The sequence below is a fragment of the Rhea americana genome, unplaced genomic scaffold (assembly GCF_003343005.1).
Source record: "Rhea americana isolate MKP2758 unplaced genomic scaffold, rheAme1 scaffold_181, whole genome shotgun sequence".
NCBI classification, from domain to species: Eukaryota; Metazoa; Chordata; class Aves; order Rheiformes; family Rheidae; genus Rhea; species Rhea americana.
The window spans coordinates 52,053-62,398 of NW_028185939.1; the positions used below are offsets into that span (position 1 = coordinate 52,053).

Sequence of the window (10,346 nt, forward strand, 5' to 3'; positions counted from 1 at the left end):
GGCACCTCAGGAGAAGAGTTACTGTTACACTGCTAGGTTGATTCTCAGGAAAATTAAGTGCTGAAGGCAGACAGATCTATGGTATTTGAACTGCCTGACTCTTCTGTTGTAARTCTCTGCTGGGCTGGCCCTTGTACAGGTGTGTAAGCTGTGATACCAAAATACTGGTACTTTTTAAGGCCAGAGCTTACAGAAAGTCCACTCATCGTGGTGTTTTTCAAACTGTAGACAGCAAGCTTACATTACACAGTCCAGAAAGAATGGAGGTGGCTGTAGGATAAGCAGCTTCATGTAAGAGATGCTAATTAAATAGCTACAGGAACACAGCAAAGCTTACCRAAGCAGCATGAAACAGTGAGTTTTACCCAATTACTGTTCACTTCTTGGTAGTGCTCAATTATCTTGCAGATCCTTCTCTGTGTTGCAAGGTGCAAACAATTTTTAAGAGAAAAATTGTAAGCCTAATGTAAAGCAAGTATGACCACTTCTTAGTACAGATGAATCTGAAGAGAGTTTTGCTATTTCACTGTATGTCTTCATTGGGAGAGGGATGCTATGCAGATGCTGACTGTCCCCTAGGATCTGCAGGAGACAGAGCAGCTCTTAGCATCCAAATGTGATCTCTCTGCTAATGCCACCTGCCTGACTGCTGAATGTGCTGCAGCCTTCAGTGACTGTTGGGGGAAAAGAGCGAGTGAGGCCTTGTTAATGTGAAACTTGGAGGCCTGACTGCTCTGTCCCCCAAAGTATATACTTGGTGCTGCCAGCAGGGAGCAGGCTCTGTCTAATAATAATAAACACCTGTACAGTCCTGCTATGCTAGCACATGCAGCAGGAATCTGCTGTAAACTATTCACTGAATAATGCCTGCAGGTACAGTCTTTCAACCAATAATCCCCTAAACTTTTGGAAGAACTGCTGCTTACAGCTTCATCCACACTTTTAAATAAAAATATTAGGACTTGCTTCCTTGTAAAAGCTATTTAAGAAAAAGTACCATGTTCTGAATAGTTTATTTTAGGATCTTTTCTCATACTGTTACTATGCTGGACTTGCCTGAAAGAGCAGCTGCAAATGCCAGTTGTTTGTGCACTGCTCATTTTAATGCAGCTAATTGGAAAAGTGCAACTCTTAAGTACTCCGTCTGCCTGAATCCCGTGTGCCTCAAGCACTCAGCAGCTGCAGAGGGACTTCTCTGCAGTTAAAGAATGCAGGGTTATAGCTCAGGCAAACACCCCAGGCAAAGCAAGGGGATATAGGTCTGAATTAACTGCTGACAAAGCCAGTGCTTTGCTGGCACTGGAAAGGGTGAATGGTTGATTTATTACATAGTGGTCCATTTAAGGCAGTGCAGGGATGCTCAGTAGAATGGGTGTCATGCATGTGGATGTCATTCAGGTGGAATTGCAAACACCTGCAGCTTGAGAAAATTGCCAATGGCCAAACATTTCATCCAAATTCAGATTTATACTTAGAAGTGCAGTTGAAAGTGCCAAATGACTAGCCCAGAAATAAGGGGTGAGGATTCCACTGCAGAGTGCTGGTAGAAGATTTTTAAACCTGTACAATCAATGCCTAGAGCATTCTCTTCAGCTTTCTTCAGCTAAAAGAAAGAGCTATCCCAAGAGAACCATGACGATCACGAAGCACAGTTGCAGTCTAAAAATGCTATCACACTTACACCAAGTATTTAGAATAAGCTGCAACACATTAGATTTCATCTCAATTAAAGTACTAGAAACTGCAGTAATGGAGAACCAATGCCTTTATCAAACAGATAAACAGGAACTCTCTGTACAACAGATGTTTGCAGGAGCTTACTCAGACAGACATCTAAGCTCTGCACAGAAAGGAGAAATCTTCATCAGAGAAGGTATGTTACAACACGGGAAGGACTAACATACATAAATAAGTAATTAAAAATATGGTTGCCTTGAAAACAAAACTTTCCTATGTGCCCAGGCCAAGAATTCTGAAGAGGTGAATTTCAGGTATATGGGAGAAGAAAACAATTCAGGATATTTTCTTACCAGCTGTTTAGTGGGGAGAAGGCATTCCCCTTGGTCACACAATACTTAACTTTTCACAGCGCTGTATTAACATTAAAGAACTTTCACAATGTTCCTTGCTGAACATCGAACTGGTGGAGAAACGGATAGGCCTAGTGACTGCTCGCGGCCCTGGAAGGAGTTCTGACGTACGGGGAGGCCTGAGCCTCCACAAGTCTCCTTCGCAGCCTCTGCAGCAAACCTGTATCAGGAGAGCAACTACAAGCAATCCAAAGCGGACTGGCTTGCAGCAACTGCTGTGGGAAAGGCCCGTTTCCCTGGGGGAACCCGGAGCGCTCGCAGTGCGCGATGAACGCTGCGGGGGCTCGGATAGCAGTGCTTGCAACGTGGCTGCAGCACAGCCAGCATCAGGGCTGGCTAGAAACAGCTTTTTTTTGCTACTGCTCTCATTCCACATGTCTCAGCTCACCTTTTATGCAGATACAGACACAACAGACAGACATGCACACACCGTTCACGAAGAGAGAGCGCGGCACATGAACACTTGGCATGAGTCTCTGTACAAATGCACCAAGCACATTAGGATCTGCAGCAGCCTGAGCCTCTGACTTCCTTCTTCACGTAGTCATGGAGCTTGAATTTCGGTTCATTGGGCAGCTTCATGGACCTGTGCTTCAGTTCTCTGCAGGAAGGGGAAACAGGTTACTTTTCTGCCTGACAGCGGGAGTAACAATATGAGGAGCAAACCACCCGGTGAGAAGCCACCAGCACCACCTACTTCTAAACTGTCTGGACCAGCTCTCAGCTAACTATGATTTGGYCCAGGTGGTTTGCTTAAATATCTATGGATGAGCCATCTTATAGTTCACGTGACAAGGTTAAGTACTTTTCCAGCACAGGAGCTTCAGGCGAGAGCCCAAAGAATAAAAAGGCGCATGATAATGCTAGCCTTCACCTTCAGTGATTTTTAACTTGTTCCTCAGAACTTGCCCTTTACAGCACTAACCGGTTTGAACAAAGATGCGGAGGGCTCACCAAGGACACTGTCTCATCCTTGGGTCCTCCCAGGGCGGTAACGCAGGCTGCTGCGGGGGGGGGGGAGGGTGGCCGAGCAGAGGGTCTGCCTGCCTGTGGAAGAGCCTGTGCACTGGATAATCTGCCCGGCAGCGACTGCGGGGAACAGACGGGAAAGGCGCTCGGCACGGCAGGACAGTTCACTCACTTTGCAATGGCTGTGAACGCTAACTCCACGTTTAAGCCACTTTTTGCGCTGGTCTCCATAAAGGGCACTCCGTACTCCTGCAGGGTAAGACAAAAATGGCATCAGAAACGCCAGTCTGTCCACAAGCACACGAGCTCCCGGCCCTGCGCAGACCCCGAGCACACCCTTGGACTCGGAGGCCTGCAGCTCGCTTTCAGGAGACGGTTTGCGAGAGAAGAACTCTTGCTGTGGTGGTAGGAAAAAACGCAGAGAGGTTGCCAGGGTTCACAGCTAACATGTTTATTCTACAGGGCTTCAAAGATAATTTCAGCAGACAGAAAAGTACAGAACAGTAGTAGAAGTTTAAAGGAAGACCAGCAGACAAGAAGGGAGATGAGAGTGAGACAAATAAAAGTGAAATGCGCCCAGACGTATTTTGGGTTAGACTGGTCTCCAGCTAACCATTTAGCTGGAGTAYTGTTCATCCCACGTAAGAGCATGTAACAAATGACTAACGTGGCAGTCAGACACCTCACATACCTTGGCTAATTTTTCTCCATCTTCCCTTTTCACCACTCTATCCTGGGCTGAGTCCACCTACCAAGAGCAACAACAAAGAACAATTTCAGATTATCTGTAAAGTCAGCATTAGGAGATCTCCCTGTCCTCACACCCTCCCTTGCCTCCATGTTCCCTTCTAAGCACAAACATTAAATTAGGTTTAACGGGAATCTTTTCTCCTATCCGCATGTCCGGAAGAGCATCTTGGATGGCTGGAGACAGGAAGCCACAGGAGGGCTGTGGCTGCATTCCCTTTCCCGTTCCAGGTATTGTCCTGCAAAGGCTCCACGGTCCATCGATCAAAGGGAGCCCTAGGAACCCGCTTTGAACAACCTGTTCTGTTGCCTTGGTCTGTTCATTCGCAATGGGGCAAGTCTGGGGTTGAGGGGAAGCACCTGGCAAAGCTCTGCTAACTCATGCCCATACCAGGCTTCGGGCTCACTGGCTGAAATTCCAGTCTCCGCAGGGCAACGGCCTCGGTTCTCTCGTCCTGCCTTTCTGCCACGGCCTCTACAGCTTTTCGCAGCTACGGTGCAAGCCGCAAAAGCAGGGGGAGGCTGTGGGGTGCCACCTCCTGGGTGCCGGTCCGGGGCCGGCTCACACGTGCTGGGTTTTCTGGAGGTGCTCAAACACGTGAGCAGGCAGGCGAATCTGCTGCACGTGCGCTCAGACAGACTTGTGGCTCCCTATGAGCTTCGTCTTTGCAGATATGGGGGAGGCAGAAGAAAATGCTCGCTTTCCTGCATTAGCAAGGGGGAAAAATACAGCAGCGCTGCAGCTACTCCTGCAAGGAAAAACCAGGAGGCTAAGTTGGGCTTTGCAGGCTGTGAGATCTGGATGAACACAAGAGAGGTTCCTTCCATTTCGAATGCTGACTCAAATTCGGTATTCCTAGGAGGGGTTTTGTAACGCTCTTGCCGCTCAGCTCTCGTGCGCAAAGCAAGGCTATTCGGGCAGCAGGGGAAAAGCAAGGCACCTGCAGGGCTCGGTCAGCTCCAGCACACGAACCCAGCTCCGCTGCCCGGCCAGGGCCCGCGTCTGCCAGCACGCGGCCCCCAGCTACGCAAGGCTGGGGGAGGCTCAGGGAGCCCAGGCAACGCGGCCTGGTGGCACCCACCACCACCACGTCCGGGGCTCCGAGCTGGGGGAGAGAAGCTGTGAGCTKGGTGGGTTTTGGCAAACAGAAGCGGACGTAGGAAAGTGGCTCTCCCTAGTCTGGAAGTTCAAACCTGAGAGCGAGAGGGACAGACAACTGGTTTCTGCATCTTCCTGCCTATGATCCACGGCTGACCAGGAATCACGTCCCCCACGGAGCCCCCGGAAGGCCCCTCGGCAGGAGGGGCGCAGGCCGGCGTCTGCGGAGCTCCCCGCTCCCGGGGCGCAGCGCGGCTGGGCGAGCCCGGGCCACCGGCCCTAACGCAGCCACAAGGCAACGAGGCGCTTTCCCCGGGACGGCCRGGGCTCTGCACGCCAGACCCCCCCGAGGGACGGGTTTCTCCCCAGTGCAAACCCGTAACGCACTTCTGCAGCGCGGCCGCTGCTCCCCSCGCTCCCGTGGGAGGAAGAGGAGGCTGCAGCAAGGCCGTCAGCTCCCGCCACGGCCTGGCTCACCTTGTTTCCCAGTAACATGAGGACCACGTCTTGCTGCGCATATTCATGAATCTCTGTCAGCCAAGCCTAGGAGGGAAACAACCCGAGAGACCGCACAGCGCGTTAGCAACAGCTCCGGTGCGAAGATGATAGGAGGGAACTGGGGGGGCTGGCTCCTGGGGCTGCTCCGTTCCCAGGCCAGCAGGTACCTTCCACGGAAATAACCACCACAACCAAGCAACACGGCGGGCTCCGCACTCATTTCGCTTGGACAAGGGGAGGAAATAGCAGACCCGGCTCAGAGATTCAGCTGTGCGTGGCAGGAGCTGCAGGGAGGGAGCAGCCAGGTCCCACAAATCACCCGCAAGTCAGCAGCACCCTGGGGAGAGGAGCTGCAGTCCCAGAGGCACCCGTGCGCGAAGAGCCCCTGCAGGCTGCAGCGCCGAGGCCGAGCGGGCGCCCCCGAGCCCCGAGGGACCTGCTCTTCGGCRCAGAGCCAGCACCCGGCCCCAGCAGGCGCGCGCGTCCCTCCGGAGCGGCAGCCTCAGCCCTGCCGCGTGCTCAGCCCGACCGCAGGCGCCTGCGGGGCTTAACCCAAATTCCGCCCTCCGCCCGCTCCGCGCTGCTGCTCTTTGCCTGCGCCCGTCTCATGTCCTAACAACAGGACAAAAAAGCGCCCAAATCCCCACCCCGCAAGCGAGGGCTTTAATTTCCCTGCAGCTGGAGAACGCGCTCCCCAGCCCGCGCCGCAGCTGGCGGTCCCCGCCAGCCCGCGCCATCCTCCCCGGCGCCACGACGTTATTAGCTCTGCGCCCCTCGCTACCGCTTCTTCCGAAATGCACTCGCTCCGCTTCCACTTGAAACCCCTCCGCCTCCCGACAGAGCCCGGCGGGGCAGCGCCCGACCGCTCCAGCGCGGCCGCGGCGCTGCTCGGCCCACCAGAAACCCCGAAGGGCTGATGGTGCAGCAGGCCARCGAGAGCCCAAGTCCTGCAGCCAACGAGCTGCTGCGCTTCGGGGACGGCCGGCGTTTGCAGACGCGGCTCSTTTTGTCACCTTACCCCAGGAAACGCCAAGCGCCTCCTCGCCGCGGGACCGGAGCGGGGCCGCTCGCCGCCTCCCAGCCGGGCAGCCGGGGCAGGGGCCTCGCTCCGGACCGTCCTTAACTAACCCCCGCGGCAGAGAGGTAAGAGTTGCTCAGCCTCTCCCCGGGGCCCTGCCACCGCTCCCCGTGCCCACCCGAACTAGGGAGCTCTTTGGAAACATCCCGTCCAGCAGCCGCGTCGCCCCCTCCCCGCAGCGCACGCGGGGCTCGCGCTGAAGATGGGGCCGAGTTACGCAGCAGAGCGAGATCGCCGAGCGATTTTCCACYTCGCTGAAGGATCACAAGCTCAGCACAAACCCGGAGCCTGGCTAACGACCGCGGCTCGCTCCGCCGCGCTCGGCAGCGGACGCCTCCCCTCGCGCCGCCCGGCTCGTTAGGCTCTGCCCAGGCAGAAAACGCTGCTGCCAGCCGATGCCCGGTCCCGCGCGTCTGCGCTGGGAGCATCCCCGGCGCCGACACTCGCCGCACCGCAGCGGGGAGCGGGGACGCGCCCGTCCTCGGCGGGGGCTCCACGGGCGCTAGGAGCGGACACGGCCCCGGGGCGTCCGACGGAAGGGAGCTGCCGGGGTAAAAACCGCCGCAGGATCGTGCCAGGAGGCAGCCGAGCCGGTGCCGTCGCCCTGCGCCCGGCTCGGGAGGCCACCGCGGCCCTCCCCAGCCCTCCCGCGCTGCAGCACCGCGCAGGAGCGCGGCGGCTCGCGGGAGATGTACGCTACGTTCTCCGTGTCCAGAACATTAGCAATTACGTCCTATTTATTCAGGGCTAATTGCTCCCCGCCTCGCTGGGTCTCGTGACACGTCGGCTCAGCCGGCCCGGGGCGGCCAGGGGCTCCGCACGCTCGCCGCCGGCTGCCTCCCTCCTGCTGCGCCTGCTCTCGCCCGCRCTCCTTCGTCGGGCAGCAAGCGCGGACCCCCGTCCCGCCGGCGTCCTGCTCCCCGCCCCGGCACGGCGGTGCGCCGGGGGACATCGGCCCGAACCAAGGCCCTTCTCCCCGCCCCGCGCCCCGGCGGCCGCCCCTCGCTCGCGCTCCTCTGCTGAATTTGCCAGCAGCACGGTGCTGGGGCTCTGCCCCGCGCCCTCTCCGTCAGCTCCTGCGCTAGCGGATTCGGGATTACCCCAAAAGCGTCTCCTGTGCTTCGGGCACAGGCTCTGCTCGCAATTACACCCCGTCGCAGTTTAGGTTTAGGGTAATCGCTCCCCGGAGCCATCTGTCCAGCTGCTGAGCCCGGATGCGGCCCGAGGGCAGACGGACGTGGCGCCGGAGGCGGCGGGAGGGAGGGAGGGAGGGAGGGGAGGGAGGCTCGTCGGTGCCGGGTCGGGATCGCGGTGCGCGACGGGGGGAGGACGGTGCCACCGGGAGCTCTGCCAGCTGCTGAGGTTACTCTGATCCCAAAGCAACAGCCCGGACCCCGGCCGCCGGCCTCGCTTGGCCCCTCTGCAGGGCCACGAGCACCCGAGGGACGCGGTCGCTGCAAAAGCCACAAGCCGCAGGGCAAAGCCAAGCTGGAGCCGGTTGCAGCCCCCAGCGCCCTCCTGGGCTGTCCTGGTCCCCGGCCACGCAGCGGGACACTCTGCCGCGTGGTGCTGGGGACAGCGTGGAGGTGACACAGCTCCAACGGCACAGACTGGACGGATCTCCCCTGCGGGAGCCCCGCGGCGGCTCCCGTGAAACCTCACTGGGAAAATCCACTACGGCAGCCCAGGAAACACCCAGCACGGCGTGAAAACCGCGGGCGCAGGGAGGGGAGGCGGGAGGCACCGCACGTACCTGGACGTTGTCAAACGAAGCCTTGTTGGTGACGTCGTAGAGCAGTAACAAGGCTGCGGGGAGAGGGGAGGTTCGTTAACGCCGGACACTCGTCACGCGCTCGAGGCGCCGAGCGGGGCGGGAGCACGGCCGGGCGCGCTGGGGCTATCGCGGGCTTTACGCGTCTACTGAGCCTTTAGCGCTCCTGGATACAGGTTACGCTCAAGGACGGGAGGTTAAAGCCTTGTTAAAATCCCTGCTGCAAAATACAAATAAATTTGCCTTAAATCCATTATGAGCAATTTCTTAGCTCCGCGGTATTTGCACCTCCGCGTGCAGAAACTCCTCAGCGCTTTGTGGCTGCTTCCTACGGGGAATTCTCTGGTTGTTACCGATTTACGCGACCTGGGATGGCAGCTCGGGGCGACGTGGCCGACGCCTCCCCTCCGCGGAGGGGCAGCGCTCAGGGCCCTGCGATCARCCAGGCCCGCAGCTCCCCGGGACGGGACGGGACGGGACGGGCTGCAGGCAGGGCTCGAACCAGCGAGCGCCCGCCGCGGCGCTGAGACCGCACCGCTGCGACGAGGGGGAAGCAGCCGGGGAAATCCCRCGGCGTTTGCTGGGCGCCGGCCGCCGAAGGCAGGGCTGCCGCCCGCGGCCGCCATCCTCACCGTGGGCGTCGCGGTAGTACGCGTGCGTGACGCTGCGGAAACGCTCCTGCCCAGCCGTGTCCCAGATCTGGAAGGCACAAGCGGAGGAGAGAGGTGAGACACAACCGAACCAGCCCACAGCTGTTAGAAAACAGACACAAAACCAAAGAGCGCCCAGTATCCCGAGAAAGCACCCTGGGCATTTCGCTTCTAGCAGCGATCCAGGCTCCGCTCTACCTGCACGGGACTCGCTGCAGCAGCGGAGGGCACTGGCAGCGACCACAACGGAAAAAGCGACACGTGCAATCGATATTTGGGAGGCACCTCCTGGTTCCCCGGCACGTCTGACCGCAGGGGCGGCGGCACGTGACGAGCGGCTTACGAGGCGTCCTTAACTGGAAAATCCACCCTCCAGATGGATGCGTGGGGACCCACTGATTTAATTCATCAGTTTTTAATGCAGCGATATGTTTCCAGAGTGACACGCTCCCACTGGGGGAAGAACAGCGCTAATGTCATTATTTAGCTTCTGGCGGAGAGGTCGGAGAAACAGCCAGATCTCCGGGGGCCGGAGGAGGAGCGCGGGCTGCCGGCAGGGAGAGCGCGGCGCGTGCGGCTCCGGCCCGCTCACCCACCTGCAGCTTCACCTTCACTCCGTCCACCGTCAGGACTTTGTTCTGCAAGGGAGAAGAGGAACAGCGATGAGGGCAGAGCGCGGCGGCCGGGACCCCCCGCGCGTCCCCTCGCCTGGGCTTTCACCCCGGGGCTTCGCAGACGCCCCCCAGGCCGAGCCGAGCGCCCGCGGGGTCTCCCGGGGAGCTCCCGCTCCCGGCGCCCTTCCTCCTCCTCCTCCTCCTCCTCCTCCTCCGCAGGAGAACCGCGGGCACTTTTCCACCCCGCGTCCTTGCAAGAGGACTCTTAAAGACGGCGCAGCAAGGACAAACCTCCCGGGAGCCGAGGAGCGGGGCACCTTAACGGCCGTCCAAGGACGCAGCCGACCACTCCGCGCGCAGTGAGCGACTTCAGCACAACCCCTCTTCCCGCCGGGCCGGCCGGGCCGGACCCAGAGGCTACGTACCTCTCCTACGCAGGCATTGCAGAGTTTTAGCATTGCAGAACATTTTTTTTAATTATTATTATTATTTAGAAGCCTCTGAAGTGCTTCCAGACCCGAGCTGAGACTCCCTGGAAAGGCCCCGTGCCAAAGCGAAGCTGCTCCCCGCCTCGGGCGGCACAAACTGCCCTCCAGACGCCGGCTCGCTTTCCCCGGCTCGCGCCCAGACGCGGCTCGGATCGCTCGCCGGGTCGGTCGAGCGTTTCAAAACCCAGCAGGAAACTTTTCTGCAGCGGCCCGGAGGATCTCGGCGCCTCCCGGGCGCCGCCGCCGCCGTCGCACGGCATCCGCGGCTGCTCCCGGAAGAAGCGCAGCAAACGGGGACGCGGCCCCGGCTCGAGGCCACCGCGGGGACGGGGACGGGGACGG

At 58.7% G+C, this 10,346-nt stretch overlaps 1 protein-coding gene across 1 annotated transcript; it reads right to left on the reverse strand.

Annotated features, from left to right (window-relative positions):
• Nucleotides 1-1,747: 1,747 nt before the first annotated feature.
• RAB26 (RAB26, member RAS oncogene family) lies at nucleotides 1,748-10,264 on the reverse strand. Its single transcript, XM_085301991.1, has 8 exons — nucleotides 10,103-10,264; nucleotides 9,499-9,615; nucleotides 8,885-8,951; nucleotides 8,235-8,287; nucleotides 5,383-5,448; nucleotides 3,751-3,807; nucleotides 3,232-3,308; nucleotides 1,748-2,691 (listed from the first exon to the last, which is right to left on the reverse strand). Exons 1-8 carry the CDS (start codon nucleotides 10,262-10,264, stop codon nucleotides 2,589-2,591), a joined length of 702 nt encoding a protein of 233 aa, XP_085158117.1. The 3' UTR covers nucleotides 1,748-2,588.
• Nucleotides 10,265-10,346: the final 82 nt, after the last annotated feature.

Bases quoted from the DNA above. Each gene is read 5' to 3' on its own strand.
- RAB26 (XM_085301991.1), bottom strand. From the start codon at position 10,264: ATGCCGTGCGACGGCGGCGGCGGCGCCCGGGAGGCGCCGAGATCCTCC. The intron at 8,288-8,884 runs GTGAGGATGGCG...CTCTCCCCGCAG, and splicing joins GTACTACCGCGACGCCCACG to CCTTGTTACTGCTCTACGAC. The intron at 3,309-3,750 runs GTATGTGAGGTG...CTTACCCTGCAG, and splicing joins ATGGAGAAAAATTAGCCAAG to GAGTACGGAGTGCCCTTTAT.